Source organism: Tachypleus tridentatus, chromosome 1 (assembly GCF_004210375.1).
Source record: "Tachypleus tridentatus isolate NWPU-2018 chromosome 1, ASM421037v1, whole genome shotgun sequence".
Lineage (NCBI taxonomy): Eukaryota > Metazoa > Arthropoda > Merostomata > Xiphosura > Limulidae > Tachypleus > Tachypleus tridentatus.
Window position 1 is genome coordinate 166,637,440 of NC_134825.1, and position 13,963 is coordinate 166,651,402.

The 13,963-nt window shown below is 31.2% G+C and overlaps 1 protein-coding gene across 2 annotated transcripts in view; it reads right to left on the bottom strand.

Moving 5' to 3' along the window:
* Positions 1 to 5,521: 5,521 nt before the first annotated feature.
* Positions 5,522 to 13,963, bottom strand: part of Fim (plastin-2 fimbrin) — a 53,596-nt gene continuing 45,154 nt past the window's right edge. For both annotated transcript variants that reach the window (XM_076462714.1, XM_076462722.1), the window contains exons 9-14: positions 13,665 to 13,875; positions 12,077 to 12,165; positions 11,296 to 11,485; positions 9,465 to 9,574; positions 8,523 to 8,666; positions 5,522 to 7,593 (exon numbers count right to left, since the gene is read on the bottom strand). In XM_076462714.1, the coding sequence (XP_076318829.1) occupies positions 7,408 to 7,593; positions 8,523 to 8,666; positions 9,465 to 9,574; positions 11,296 to 11,485; positions 12,077 to 12,165; positions 13,665 to 13,875 (930 nt within the window). In that variant the 3' untranslated portion in view covers positions 5,522 to 7,407. The remainder of the gene's footprint in view (positions 7,594 to 8,522; positions 8,667 to 9,464; positions 9,575 to 11,295; positions 11,486 to 12,076; positions 12,166 to 13,664; positions 13,876 to 13,963) is intronic.

Genomic DNA, 13,963 nt, shown 5'->3' on the forward strand with positions numbered 1-13,963 from the left:
TAACAGCTCAGCCGATCTGTTAGCCATATACTCAAACAAGCGCGGCCTCTAGATATTCAGTAATTATGTTGTTAGTAAGTAAAAATAAAAACGAAATACTATCTATCTAAGTTATTTTGAATGAAAAAAAAGAAAATAAATTTATAAAACTGAGTGGAGCATTTTACGTAACATTCTTTAAGAATTATTTACAACGCTAAAATCAGGGGCTCGATTCCCCTCAGTGGACTCCGCAGATAGCCCGATGTGGCTTTGCTATAAGAAAACACACGCACACCTACGTTTCTGAATTTCTCTTACGATTATGATTACTACATTTATTTATTATTATTTATCTTGCATGCTTCCGGATATCACGAGTAAAAATAATACATCGATATAGTAAAAATCAATTTAAAAAATAAAATAATGTATTCATAATCCACGTAAGTTATATGAAATACCTTGGTGAATTGTTTGTTTTTGGAATTTCGCACAAAGCTACTCGAGGGCTATCTGTGCTAGCCGTGCCTAATTTAGTAGTGTGAGACTAGAGGAAAGGCAGCTAGTCATCACCACCCACCGCCAACTCTTGGGCTACTCTTTTACCAACGAATAGTGGGATTGACTGTCACATTATAACGCCCCCACGGCTGGGAGGGCAAGCATGTTTGGCGCGACTCGGGCGCGAACCCGCGACCCTCAGATTACGAAGCGCACGCCTTAACGCGCTCGGCCATGCCAGGCCCACCTTGTTGAAATAAGATTGTATAGAATAATTGTTTTGTTTCAGGGTAAAGCCAACAACGCACTGTTCAGCTCGGGAATCAAACCCCCATAATTTAGTTTTCTGGGTTCATTAACTTACAATTGACATGCAAATATATATATATATATATATATCCTGAATAAGTTTGAATATATATATAAAAGACAAAATATTTTAAGCAATAGATATTAAATCATGCTATATTACTTAGTAGCTATTTTTAATCAGTAATGACGAGGAAACCCACTTCTAGAGAAAAATATATGTGTAAAAACGGCTGGTATGGATTGAGAAAATTCTATGTATATAATAATATAAATTTTGTAAAATAATGCGAACTGGTTAGGTCACCTGTAAAGTAATAATACGAAATCATCTAAAATTAAAAGTTTATGAATTTACGTTTGTTTTTGAGTAGGTATTAACTTCGGGTATTTGCTTTTCCACTGAATAGTACTTTTTTAACACGGTCGGGTTAGAGACCCTTATTGTTCACCTTAATTTTTAACTACTGATCATAGAGATTGCAGTTATTCAGCAATGCCTGCCCTACAAAGGTTTTATCCGCCATCTAGAATCAAATATCGAATTTTACTGTCATAAAGCCTAGTATACAAATATACCACGCTTTTCTGTCTTCTTATATCATAATTGTATTTATTATGAATTTATTCATTATTTTCTATAAGCGCACATTTCACACAACACCGTTTACAAAAAGTGGGTAATATTATCTTATTCTGACTACCACTGTTTTGTTTATCATTCTTTAGAAAATAAAATCTGTTCTCCCATGGAAATAACTGTTGTCGTATGCATGCATACCATTTTTGTTCTACGCTTTTGTATTAACATGGGAACCTTCGAAGTCTTTCACTTAGCCTAATTCTGTACATGTTTCGCATGAACACATGTTCAAGAAGCTTTCTCATTATAACTAACTTTGTTGTTCTCCAGTAGATAGTATTTAATTTCTCTGAAGATTTATTGCTGTAACTGCATACGTTTTGTAGAAAGGATCAACACAGCAATATCTTTCAATATCTGGAAAGTATAACTTTAACTGTGCTGTAAATGTGTGTGTTTTTTGTTGTTTTTTTCTTATTGCAGAGCCATATCAGACTATTTGATGAGTGTTATAAGAGAATGATCATTCACATGTTAGTGCAAATCATTCTTGGTAAATACAATATTATCTGTCAATATACAGCATTGGATTCACGCCAGTTCTATCATACTTAGTCGTCACAGCGAACAAGTCGACTGAAGTATTCCTTGAAAAAAAGAAAGCTGCTGGCTGATTTAATCTGTAGAAAGCGACTGTCCAGTATCTACACAAATACACACAATGTTTTCTCATTTGTATCTAATAGAGTGCATTTCACTTAACACCGGGCCCGGCATGACCAAGTGGGTTAAGGCGTGCGACTCATAATCTGAGGGTCGCGGGTTCGCATCTCGGTCGCGCCAAACATGCTCGCCCTCACAGCCGTGGGGGCGTTATAATGTGACGGTCAATCCCACTATTCGTTGGTAAAAGAGTAGCCCAAGAGTTGACGGGGGGTGGTGATGACTAGCTGCCTTCCCTCTAGTCTTACACTACTAAATTAGGGACGGATAGCACAGATAGCCCTCGAGTAGCTTTGTGCGAAATTCCAAAACAAAACAAACAAGCTTTGCGCGAAATTCAAAACAAACAAACACTTAACACGCGATTCCAGCTAATTTATTTTCTTAGCTAAAAATTCGGTTATTTAGTTTACTTCAAATAGTCATTTTTATGAACTATCTTTGCGTTACAAAGTGAACCTCTATAACACTGGGAAGAAATCAGTTTCACCCAAGAAGTTCTGGTATAATGACAACAAAATATATGTATAGTTTTCAGTTTTTACTAACTTGCATATTGACCTTTACTTGATCTCTTGAATTTAAATAAGATTACAGTAATGCTAATGTTGAAAAAATAATATATCATCAACGTGGAAGTACACTCGACAAAGAGGGATGGTTTGCTTGTTTGTTTGTTTGTTTTGGAATTTCGCACAAAGCTACTCGAGGGCTATCTGTGCTAGCCATCCCTAATTTAGCAGTGTAAGACTAGAGGGAAGGCAGCTAGTCATCACCACCCACCGCCAACTCTTGGGCTACTCTTTTACCAACGAATAGTGGGATTGACCGTCACATTATACACCCCCACGGCTGGGAGGGCGAGCATGTTTAGCGTGGATGGTTTGCTAGTGCAGAAAGAGATGGTGTTATGGGAGAAATATAGAATCTAGGAAAAATCCTCTCTTGTACACAGGGCTTTTGGCAATACTGCAAACGTTCTGATATTGATCAACCTATAAGCACAGACTCAGAATGATTGGACATGTCTGGTGCGCCCAGGAAGAGAGACCAAACCACACTTTTGGAAATCGATTTCAGCAAGAGGGAAAGAGGATTATTGAAGATACACCCACTGAGTCCGAAACCTTATAGAGAGGTTTCTTTAACACTCCTTGTATTTTACCAGCCAGAGTATTTATTATATTGTCAGTTTTGGTCAAGACCACCTACAATTACCACGAGTAAATATTACGAATCATGCGCAAATAGAGAGAATCCATGAACTGCGAGGGACCCTGCAATCATTATTACGCACCTTAATTTAACATTGCAGTTTATACAAATATTTTGTGACAACAGTTTTTGATACTACCATAAGATGGTTTTTTTTCTTAAAATGTTTGGAGTTACAAAATTCGCATATTGTTGCTGCACTACTGAACCCCCATTAAGATATTAATTAGTGCATTTTGTGATCCATTCATAAATTGAGCATGTCTCTTAGCGTCAATTTTTCATTATTCGTATACTGTTTTTTGTCACGAGCTTTATACGACTGTTACAATACTAGTCGATCAGATTAAGTAACCTTTATTTCTTAACTTGGGCTAACCATAATTTTTTTCTCTCTTGTCAGTCGACGTTTTCTTTCTTGCAGTTTCCATCCATATTAGGAATTTCTAAGTAATATATCATATTGAATAAAAATTTGCAAGACAAACTTTTATAATCAACTATTTGGTTTTTTTTTGCTCATTTTGTCTGTAAATTATTCGTTCGATTTCATTGTCTGGACATTTAATCGAAAATAATAGCGTTGAAATTTATTTACTTGTAAATTACTTCCGATTATCCACGAATAGGGAGCAAATTTAGAAAAGGAAACATTTTAAAAAGTATTTCGCATGCAAGTTAACAAGAAACATCACTTGATATTAATTTACAAGTTACTATTCTTTTGGATACACTTAATATTATCAATAGCATTGAACTATTTTGTTTTATTCGTAACTTTAGCTAGAATTTATTTCACATATTGTGTTGGAATTATCCAACTGAAATCAAAAGCTGGGAGTGTGTGTGTGTTTTTCTCATAGCAACGCCACATCGGGCTATCTGCTGAGCCCGCCGAGGGGAATCGCACCACTGATTTTAGCGTTGAAAATCCGGAGACATACCGCTGTACAAGCGGGGAGTCAAAAGCTAGGAAGACTTGCATGTCTTGATGCACTAAACATGCCATTTTATAACTGTAAAGTTAACCATTATTTCAAAATTCGATTTAATGTATAATGATATTTTGATTTTTTCAAATCTTCAAAATTTCACTGTTTGTTTGTTTTTTGAATTTCACGCAAAGCTACACGAGGGCTATAAGCACTAGCCGTTCCTAATTTAGCAATGTAGAGGGAAGGCAGCTAGTCAACTGACTGTAAATGTAATTTATCAATAAACGAAAATTAAGGAAAGATCCCTACTCAACTGGAATTTGAGCACGAAACTTCTACAGAAAAGTCAGTATCGTATTTGTTTTAGAAAAAGCCACAATACGGGGAATCGAACCCATTATTTTTATTATTATAAGTCTATATCGAATTTGGTAATGTTAACAAATATTTACAATATTTAATTTTAACAACAGCATAATTTAGTTTTCTAAACATTCAAATAACTTGTTATAAACTTGATCGGTTACGAATAATAAAAATATCTCGGTTAGACTGGAATTTGGAGCCGTAAATAAATATTTATAAACTATGTTATAGACTGACAAATGAATGGCAATAACAGACCTAATACTAATGTCCTGTGATGAATATCTTCGTCAAATTGGAAAAGTTAGTCGCATCGTAACAAAAGTTTTGTAATTTTCTGTTTACTTAGAAATAAATTTTATTTTAAAACCTACCAACAGCAAAGTATAAGCAAATTAATTTCTCATGTAACCCTGAGAATGCTACAAATTTTCAAAACGCAAGAAATGGTCGTACAATTATACAACCACCACGAACATTAAAATAGGCTTAGCAGCTCTTAATAGTTATTTTAGATGATGCATAAATATAATCATTTAAGGGAAAACTCTAGTCCAAATGGAATTTGACATCAAAACCTATGAGAAGGAAATATAAATAAATGTATTTCATTTTATTAAAAGTAGACAAAGCTACAAACTTTCTGAATGAAGGTAACGGTCGCGAGACTTCCAATTCAGAATGAACACTAAACTAATTCGAACGTTGCCAATAAATAGAGCGTTAAAATACCTTCTACAATTTTCACAAAACATGACCAAAATGGTAATTACAGTTGTCCGGAAGGTAAACAAACAAATATATATTTGATTTTGATAATGTTTTAATTTCTAATGCATCTGAAACTGTCTGCATATTTGTTCTGCACTGTTATTCAACTTGTACTAAAAAAAAAAGTTCACCCACATTAATGCATAACCGAACAAAAACTTTATTCCAATATTTTTGTATATCCTGCAGAAAATGGAATGTATCAAACAGTACATGCTTGGGTTACAAATTTAAAACTGGGATCAGCAGAACATAATTTGTCATGTGTAATATTAACAAATTTTATAAAGTACAGTTGTCTAAAAAAAGTGTTAAAGTAAGTTGCGTTTTACCTATTTTAACTTGAACAAATGTAATTTTCCAAAAATTTAGGAAACATTAATACACAACATACAAAATGTTTATATGATCTAAATACATTATTTCAGTCCATAAGGTTAATGAAAAAGTAAAGAGAATAATTATATTAATACTTAAATATATTTATATTATTGAAATATCACTTACAATTTTAATTATGTAACTTTATGAAAAACAAATGCACCACTTGTTGATAAGATGATTACTTTGTGTTAAGGGGAACCTTAGCAGGACGTTAACTTGGATGCATTAATTCGTAACTTCTGAAGAATATAAAGTCCTTTAGTTTTAGCCAAACTTTTCTCAAAAGAAATATTAAACTAAAATGGAAATACATTTATACAAGTTATTCACACAGATTCAACAAAACAAAGATGCAAGTTAACTTAACAGTGCATAATATGAAGGTTACAAATATTTAATTCAAGATTGTCTTACAATTAAGATAACAGACCCAAAAAAAAAAGAAAATTTAAAGCATGTATATACATCTCTGTAACAACAATACAAGTTTAAGCAGGAAAAAGGAAGAAAGGCCATAACATATTCATTAATTAAGCTATCATGATAACATTCATGAATATCTCAACACATCTTGAAAAAAATTAAAAAATCATGAAACAATTTGATACTATATCTAAAATAATTATACTTGGTATTCTTATGAATATCCAAAAATAGCATTCTTATAAAAAATATTCTATATGGAAGACAGATTTTGTTTTTAGCAAAACAGTATATTAAAAAACAGAAGTGTTGTATAATGGTCCCTTTAAGCACCATCTGACAATGAGCTCATTTACATGGACATAAATGTACTAATAAATGAATTAAAAGGACATTGAAACTCAGTTTACATTTGTAGTTCACATATTCAGATATACCAAAACTATTGATAACTGAACTAAAATAGTTTTATATCAATGAAGAACAATGTGTGAAGAAAAAAAAACAGTAAACACATAAGTCCAAGAAACTATTTAAATACCTTACAGTAAAATATACAAGTAAGCATTTTAAAACCAAAACACACTCTTCAAGTATTTGTTTTAAACAATTAAACTCTTGTATGTAATGTTACCATCAGATGTCAGGATCAACCTTTTTTCCAATAAAATATTATTAATATAGCAAGAAAAAAAAAGACCCTTTTTACATAATCAAGAAATGCATCAATAGCAGTTAATACTTTTTAACAGTGTTAAATATAAAGTAAGTTAAAAAATATTATTTTTCTGAAATTTTGAAAATTACAATGTTGGACTAGTTTTCTAATGTTTGCATGGCAAATAAGAATGAAATACAAAAAACAAAAACAAAGCTCTGTTGATCCCTTAGAAAGAAATTACTCGTGCATAATGTTTCCTCATATTTACCCAGTGAAATGTATGTAATTCAAATTCTAATAACTTTTCTGAACAACATTAATTTTGGCAACATATTTTTCTTGAAATATTCAAAGTAAGTCATTGATAAGAATACCCACCAAGCATATATTAATGATAAAGATATGATGAACAAAGTGCCCAGCACAAATTTACTCATTCACTAAATGATCAAAAAAGCCAAAATATAAGATATTTTATTTTAGCTTAGTGCACTCAAGAACAAAAAATAATAACTTTTGACAAACACTAGATGCAACTGCTCATAGTTTTGTTTTTATTCGTTACTGTTGTTTGGACTTTTTACTCCCATGTTTGGAATGTAGTCTCGACCCATCAGGCATGCAAACACAGTCATTACCATCTTAGGTTTGACTTCAACTATATCTTCAGGTAAGGCATAAATACGAGCACCAATTTTACGAGCTACAGAAATTGCATATTTGGCATTTGCCATCTTTTCCTACAAAAAAATAAAAAAATCATTTTTAGTCTTAGAAAATTACGAGATGGCTACCTGGAGTGATAGAAATAAAGTATCTATATTTGATTGAAATAGATTATTTAAATTCTATTCTTTATTGCTTGCTTTCATGTATTAAAATAAGGCTGGTGGTCAATGTCTATGCAACCATTTCATCCAAATTACACATCTTATGAAATATACATATTAACAGATCAGCTGATTAAGTTGGGGAATTAATATTCAAATTTATATATTATACTAATAAGAACCAAGTTATATTTTTACTTCAAATGATATACAGGGATTAAGTTTACTTAGTCACTGACTGCTACTACAAAACATGGTGTAAAACAAAGAAATACAAAGAAATGTAACACTAGTCATACAATTTACCAAAACAGAAGGATGTTATTATAATAAAGTTATTTTACTTCATTATTAAACTTCTATTACAGACTATTACAAAATACACAAAAATTCACTTGTTGAACAGTTTAGCCTCTCCCTTAGATTATAAGGCAATAATTTTTGTTTATATTACAATATCAGTAAGTTCAAAATTATACCTCACTCTAGATAGAGCTCCACTAAAATATCACTTGCATCTTTCTGAATGCCAGATGCTTCAACACTAATTTATCTTGCTTTAATACATAAAGTATTTAAATTACAGCATCACAGATTTTGGACAAGACTGTACTGTAAAAGATCAGTAAAATATACTATAAAAGTTCAAGATACATTATCTGTTTACCGTAAGGTGGACTGGCATGCCTAAAGGGTTTAACATACTTACAAGATTATCTCTATCAGCCACGAGGTTACCGTAAATGATCGAGCCTGGTAGAATAGCATCAGTAAATAAAGTTTACAAGTAACAGACTGATAGTGGCTGAATAAATCAATAAGGTAAAACTACTACTTACATCATCATCACTACCAGGCAAGACAGCACTATAATTAATTGAACCTGGTTGAATAGCATCTATAAGGTGAATAACAGGAGTAGCATCAGAAATTGCAGAGTCCTGAAAGCTCCTAACACTTGTGGGTTTTCCAGCTTCCCTTAACTATAAAAGAATGAGTTACATAGTGATGAACTACAAGGTATTTGTTCATTTTCTTTTTCTCTATATTACAACTTAGTAATTGTAACAGAAATGGGTATTTATGGAAAATCATTCATCAACCAGGTAAATTAAACCACATGATACAGTACTGTTTTTATCTTTTGATTGTGCATCGAACAACTAATCTGTATTAAAATACAATATGTGTATGTAAGAATAACATGTACATACAAATTTCTATGGCTTATTGTTTATACATATAAATCTGTTGTGGAATCATTTGAAGAAACCAAGTTATAAAGCTAGGATTATTCACTGCTGTTCACAATTTTTAATGTAAACTAAATTTCACAGAAATATTCAAACAACAGTTCCTTACAATCAACAGATGAAAACCTACTTGGTTCACTAAGATTCATTCAAATTATGTTAAAATCCTGTAAAAGAAATAAGATACAAACTTCATAAAATAACTTGTAGTTGCTCCTATCAAGAGGTACATTCTTCAATACTTTGATAACAAGTGTTTAGTAAAAATGCCAATGTTTTAAAAATAATGACCGCAGAAGAAAAAAAAAAAGAGAAGTGAATGCACTAGAGTTCATAGTTTCATTTGAATGTTAAATTTAAATATATAATAATTGTAATGGATAATTTTATTAGTTAAAGTATATATTAAAGGTGCAAGAAAAATATAATTGGATTTCTAAGTGAATAAAGCACTTAAAAATACTGAATGTACGAGATAGAAGAAAATGAAAATAGTAATGTTATGTAGTATATTTGTAGAAATGTTACCTTTTTGTTTACCCATTCCACAATCTGCGTTTCCACAATGGGGTTGCCTGTTGCAGCCAACTGAGTCAGAATACTTAGTGTGTAGGCCCTCATCAACTGCCACACAAGAGCTACGAGGAACCAGAATAATAAACAGTGCCACACAGTTACGGCCAGATTAGTTCTCAGTATTTGTAGTTGATAGATTATGTACGACTGAGAAACAAACTAACTTTAAAACAACTAAGAATAAGAAGTGTACTTTATTGTTTTTAATGAACCATTGTAAGACAAGGGTTATTAAAAACCTTGCTGAAAATACAAACCATAACTAAAGAGTCTGGCAAATATTACAAAATAGACAAACTGTTACTTGGATTATTCAGCTTAAAACACTGCATTGTACTGAGTAAAAGTACATGTAGGGATGAACAGACAGCTAGTGACTTCTGAAGTATACTAAGTTGTCCAAGTATCAGTTAAAAATAAAGGGTTTATAAAGAACCTTAAATTGTAGGTTTATTTTTTGGCATTTCTTAATTTGTCCATTGCAGCTTAAATTATAGAAATGACAAACAGAGAATTTCAAAAACCTCTAATTTCAAGCAGTAATGGACAAATTAAAATGTGTGAAAAACAAATCTACAATTAATTTGTTTTTAATGATAATTTTTAGGGTTATCATTTTCACATATTTCTCTGGTATTTGTCATTTGAACCCTAACCTATGAAGTATTTATTCTGGCCAGATTATTATTTTCCCCATCAGATGGATAGCCAAATCAACACAGCACAGAATGGTACAAAACTTACCCATTGACATTAAATTAAAAAACAGGGCCATTAGTTGTTCAGTATATTTGAATATGTTCATGTTAAAGATACTGTATTACAAGTAGATAATATGGCTCATAAAATGAGTGGTTACCATTCACGCTCTGAACACTCCCCATGGTCGTACCTCTGATATACACACAGGTAACATCATGTGAAGAAAATATGTGCACATATTTCAGAATTTTTCATGTTTTAAGACAAACGTTCTTAACTCTAAAAAATATACCACAAGTTGCTAGCCAGTAAAAGTCTATCACAATTTCACATTTCTTTTTGTTTATCTTTGTAGTTTGTGATAAGTTTCTGATATACAACAGGATTGGTACTTAAGACTTCCACCAGATACTGGCCTAAAATTACAGCAACAAGATATTCGGTGAACCTGGTTTTCCTTACACTAAAATCTCACTCAATGACTGTAAATTTCTAAAAGCTAAGTTTTAAGTTCCTGCCATATTAAAAGATTTACTATTTCATTGGGGAAAAAAAATTCAAACAACTGAAGGTGCCAACCTTCTAATTATTGTATGTTGAATGTTTTATTCACAATAAAGGTTTTGTACAGATGACTAAACCTTTCAAGGTGAAGCAACAGGGAATACATATGTACACACACAACACACACTCAATCTTATGTTTAGTGCAATCTTTTTAGCTCAATCTAAAAATTACAAGTTTAAAATTTATTAATTGTCTTAATTTTAATATATTAAACTGTCACTGTAACAGATTGTTATTCATAAGAAATGCATCAACTGTTACTATAGCAACTAAGAAAAATATTATAACCAAACAACATCCACTAAAAACTGAAATCAGTTCAATCAATTTCAATATAAGATAATCTGTACTTTGTAATATTTAGTTTGATACACACTTATACATGTTAAAAGAATTACACCAAATGAACTTGAAAATCTAGCGATGTTGATATGCAGTAAAACAAGGAATAGGAAAAATATACATATGGTGAATGACTGTTACATAAATGAGTGAAATTAATAATGGTACGAACCAAGTGTGAGGGTTGGATTTCCTTCCGAAATGTCATTTCCAGCAATTCCCACTAAAGAAAACTTGAGTTTTTTGCCAAGGTCAACAGCATAGTTACAATTCTCCAGTTTCTCCATGAAACCTTTCAGTTTGCTAAACATTCTGTGTACTTTATTCCAACTGACCACTCCTGGTTTGATAATATCAAATAACTGAAAAAGATAAAACAACTCAAAAACTACAGCTCAGACAGTTAAGTTAATACAAAGGTTTAAACAGTAAATAAATAAATAATGACTATCCAATAAATGATGGGGAAGGGGATGAATGTTGTTTTTTTATTTAATTTCATTAATGACTTAGTAATAACCAAATAATTATATTTGCAAATTTAATCTTTTCTGCATCTTGATTAGGTCTTTATAAATACCAGTGTTGCTTTTACTATTTTGCAGTAGTCTGTTTGTTCATTGCAAAATATCAAAATAAAATTAATGTTTTTATCATTTGTATTTTATGTGTATTAACATTTTATTTCATATAAAAATTTTGATAAATGTTTTGCTAAATTATGTACTAACAATTTACTTTTTGTAATATACTTTTTAATCAATACATTAAATGATGTTTATTAGATCATAAAAGGTGAAACAATAACAAACTGTACATACACTGGCAGATTCCTCTGGGGTGCTGTATGTACTTTTATAAAAGGAAGTTTTATCTCTGAATTAAATGTTTATCAGAAACAAATAGCTAACTAACAAAAACTGTTATGGTTGGGGCTAAAGTAATATTCATACCTGAAAAATGACTAACCCATCAGCTAAGTCGCTGTACAACCAGTTAACGTGAGGGTTAACTCCCATGCTGTTCATCCAGTTACGATATGCTGTGAAAATATTATGAAAATAATGGTGTCATAACTTAAAAACAAATCTTACTAAATATTACTTTTTGTACAGAGCTAAATCAAGAACAAAATGCACAGATGAAAATGGTAACTTTTAAGGAATGTCAAAACTGAAAATAAGTGATGAAAGTTCTCAGTTAATCAGTGTAATAATCCAGTGGTATAACAATTAAAACTTTAGGCCTAAGTTATCACTGTTTAGGAATTAAAACTCTGTTAAATGTGACATGCAAATATATATAAATGAACCAATTATATGTACACTTCTAAAATATGTATTGTATAAGGTAACAAACAATCTCTCACATCAAACTAAATAAAAACACAGACTAATATCTATTGTTCAAAGTTGATCTGTGTGAAAACCTGTTTTTTTACTACAACATTTTGGGTAAATTATTAACGTTGTGTGGCATAAAAAGTGAATAGCACTTTTACAGTTAAAATAACTTCCTATCTACAAACCATTAAATAATTTTCAGTATAATCCTGGTAATTTTATCTTAAAATCATATAAATCATTTGTGTTTTTCAAATATGAGGTAGTTCACTACTTTTATTGTAATACTTTTAATATTTCTTATAAAGTTTTGATTTTCAGTTTATAAACCCTTTTAATCTCTACAAATATATTATTTAGTATCATAAAATGTTTTCTTGCCAAACAGTAAATGCTCTGCCCTGTTGTTTCTTTTTTCATGATTGAAGTGAAATTGTTTTCACTGAATTATACACTATCTACCACACACTGCAACATGAATCTTTACTTCTTTCATGACATGAAATATCAGGATAATCATTTGTAATGGATAAATAATTCATTTAGTTTTAGTGTACTGATGTGCTGTGAAAATTTGTAGAGAAACCCACAAAATGGTCTTAATTACATTGCTAGCTTGTTACATGTTTTATATTACACTGTGCATATTTTGAGGTACAACGTTTTCTACGATTTTTACATACTTTTACCATGCGAAATCTAAAATTATTTTAAAAACTAAATGGAGTTCATTTAATAATAGGTATTGTAAAGCAAGAATATCTTAGTTTTCCTTAAATATCTTATACACTCTTCTAAAACTCACCAACGGTGATTTGTTATGCAGAATCTTACTATGGTGAGAATTTTTAAAGGACATACACAAGGATAATGTCCAACTTATAAATCAATATCATGATTGTTTTAATCAGCAATTGAGTATTCTTGGTAAAATTTGTAGAGACTTGTGGAACAGTGTTAAAAACTATTTGCAGTTTCTGTTTCCTGTTGCTTATGTGGTACATTTTCATGTACATCTGTTAGAGAATTAAAATGCAACTTCTAAATTGTTGTACCTGAATATGCTTGAAAATGTCATTAAAAAAATCACAAAACAAACTGGATATATGAACATTTGTCTCCTGTGAGAATAATCGATTTGTTAAATTGGCTAAAAAACCCGATGACTAACCAACCAGGAAACCTTAAATATATTTACTTTTTTCTTCCCTCGTTTCTTCCAAGTTCTCTAATTCTAGTGGTACTTCTGGTTTGTCTAATGCTGGATGGTTGTTAAAAAGATTGGCTACAAATGCGACATTTAATTTGTAAACACCCTCGACAACATCGTTAGGTGTGAGAAAACTACGACACCGTATCTTGTCCGCCTGTTGCAGCATGATTTCTGCTCGACTCACTAGATTTGGTTCCTAAGATAAAATGGGGAAGTCTATTTTAGGTAGCTTTGAAAAACAAAAAAGACATTACACTGCAAAAGCTGAGGTAAAAATTCCCTTT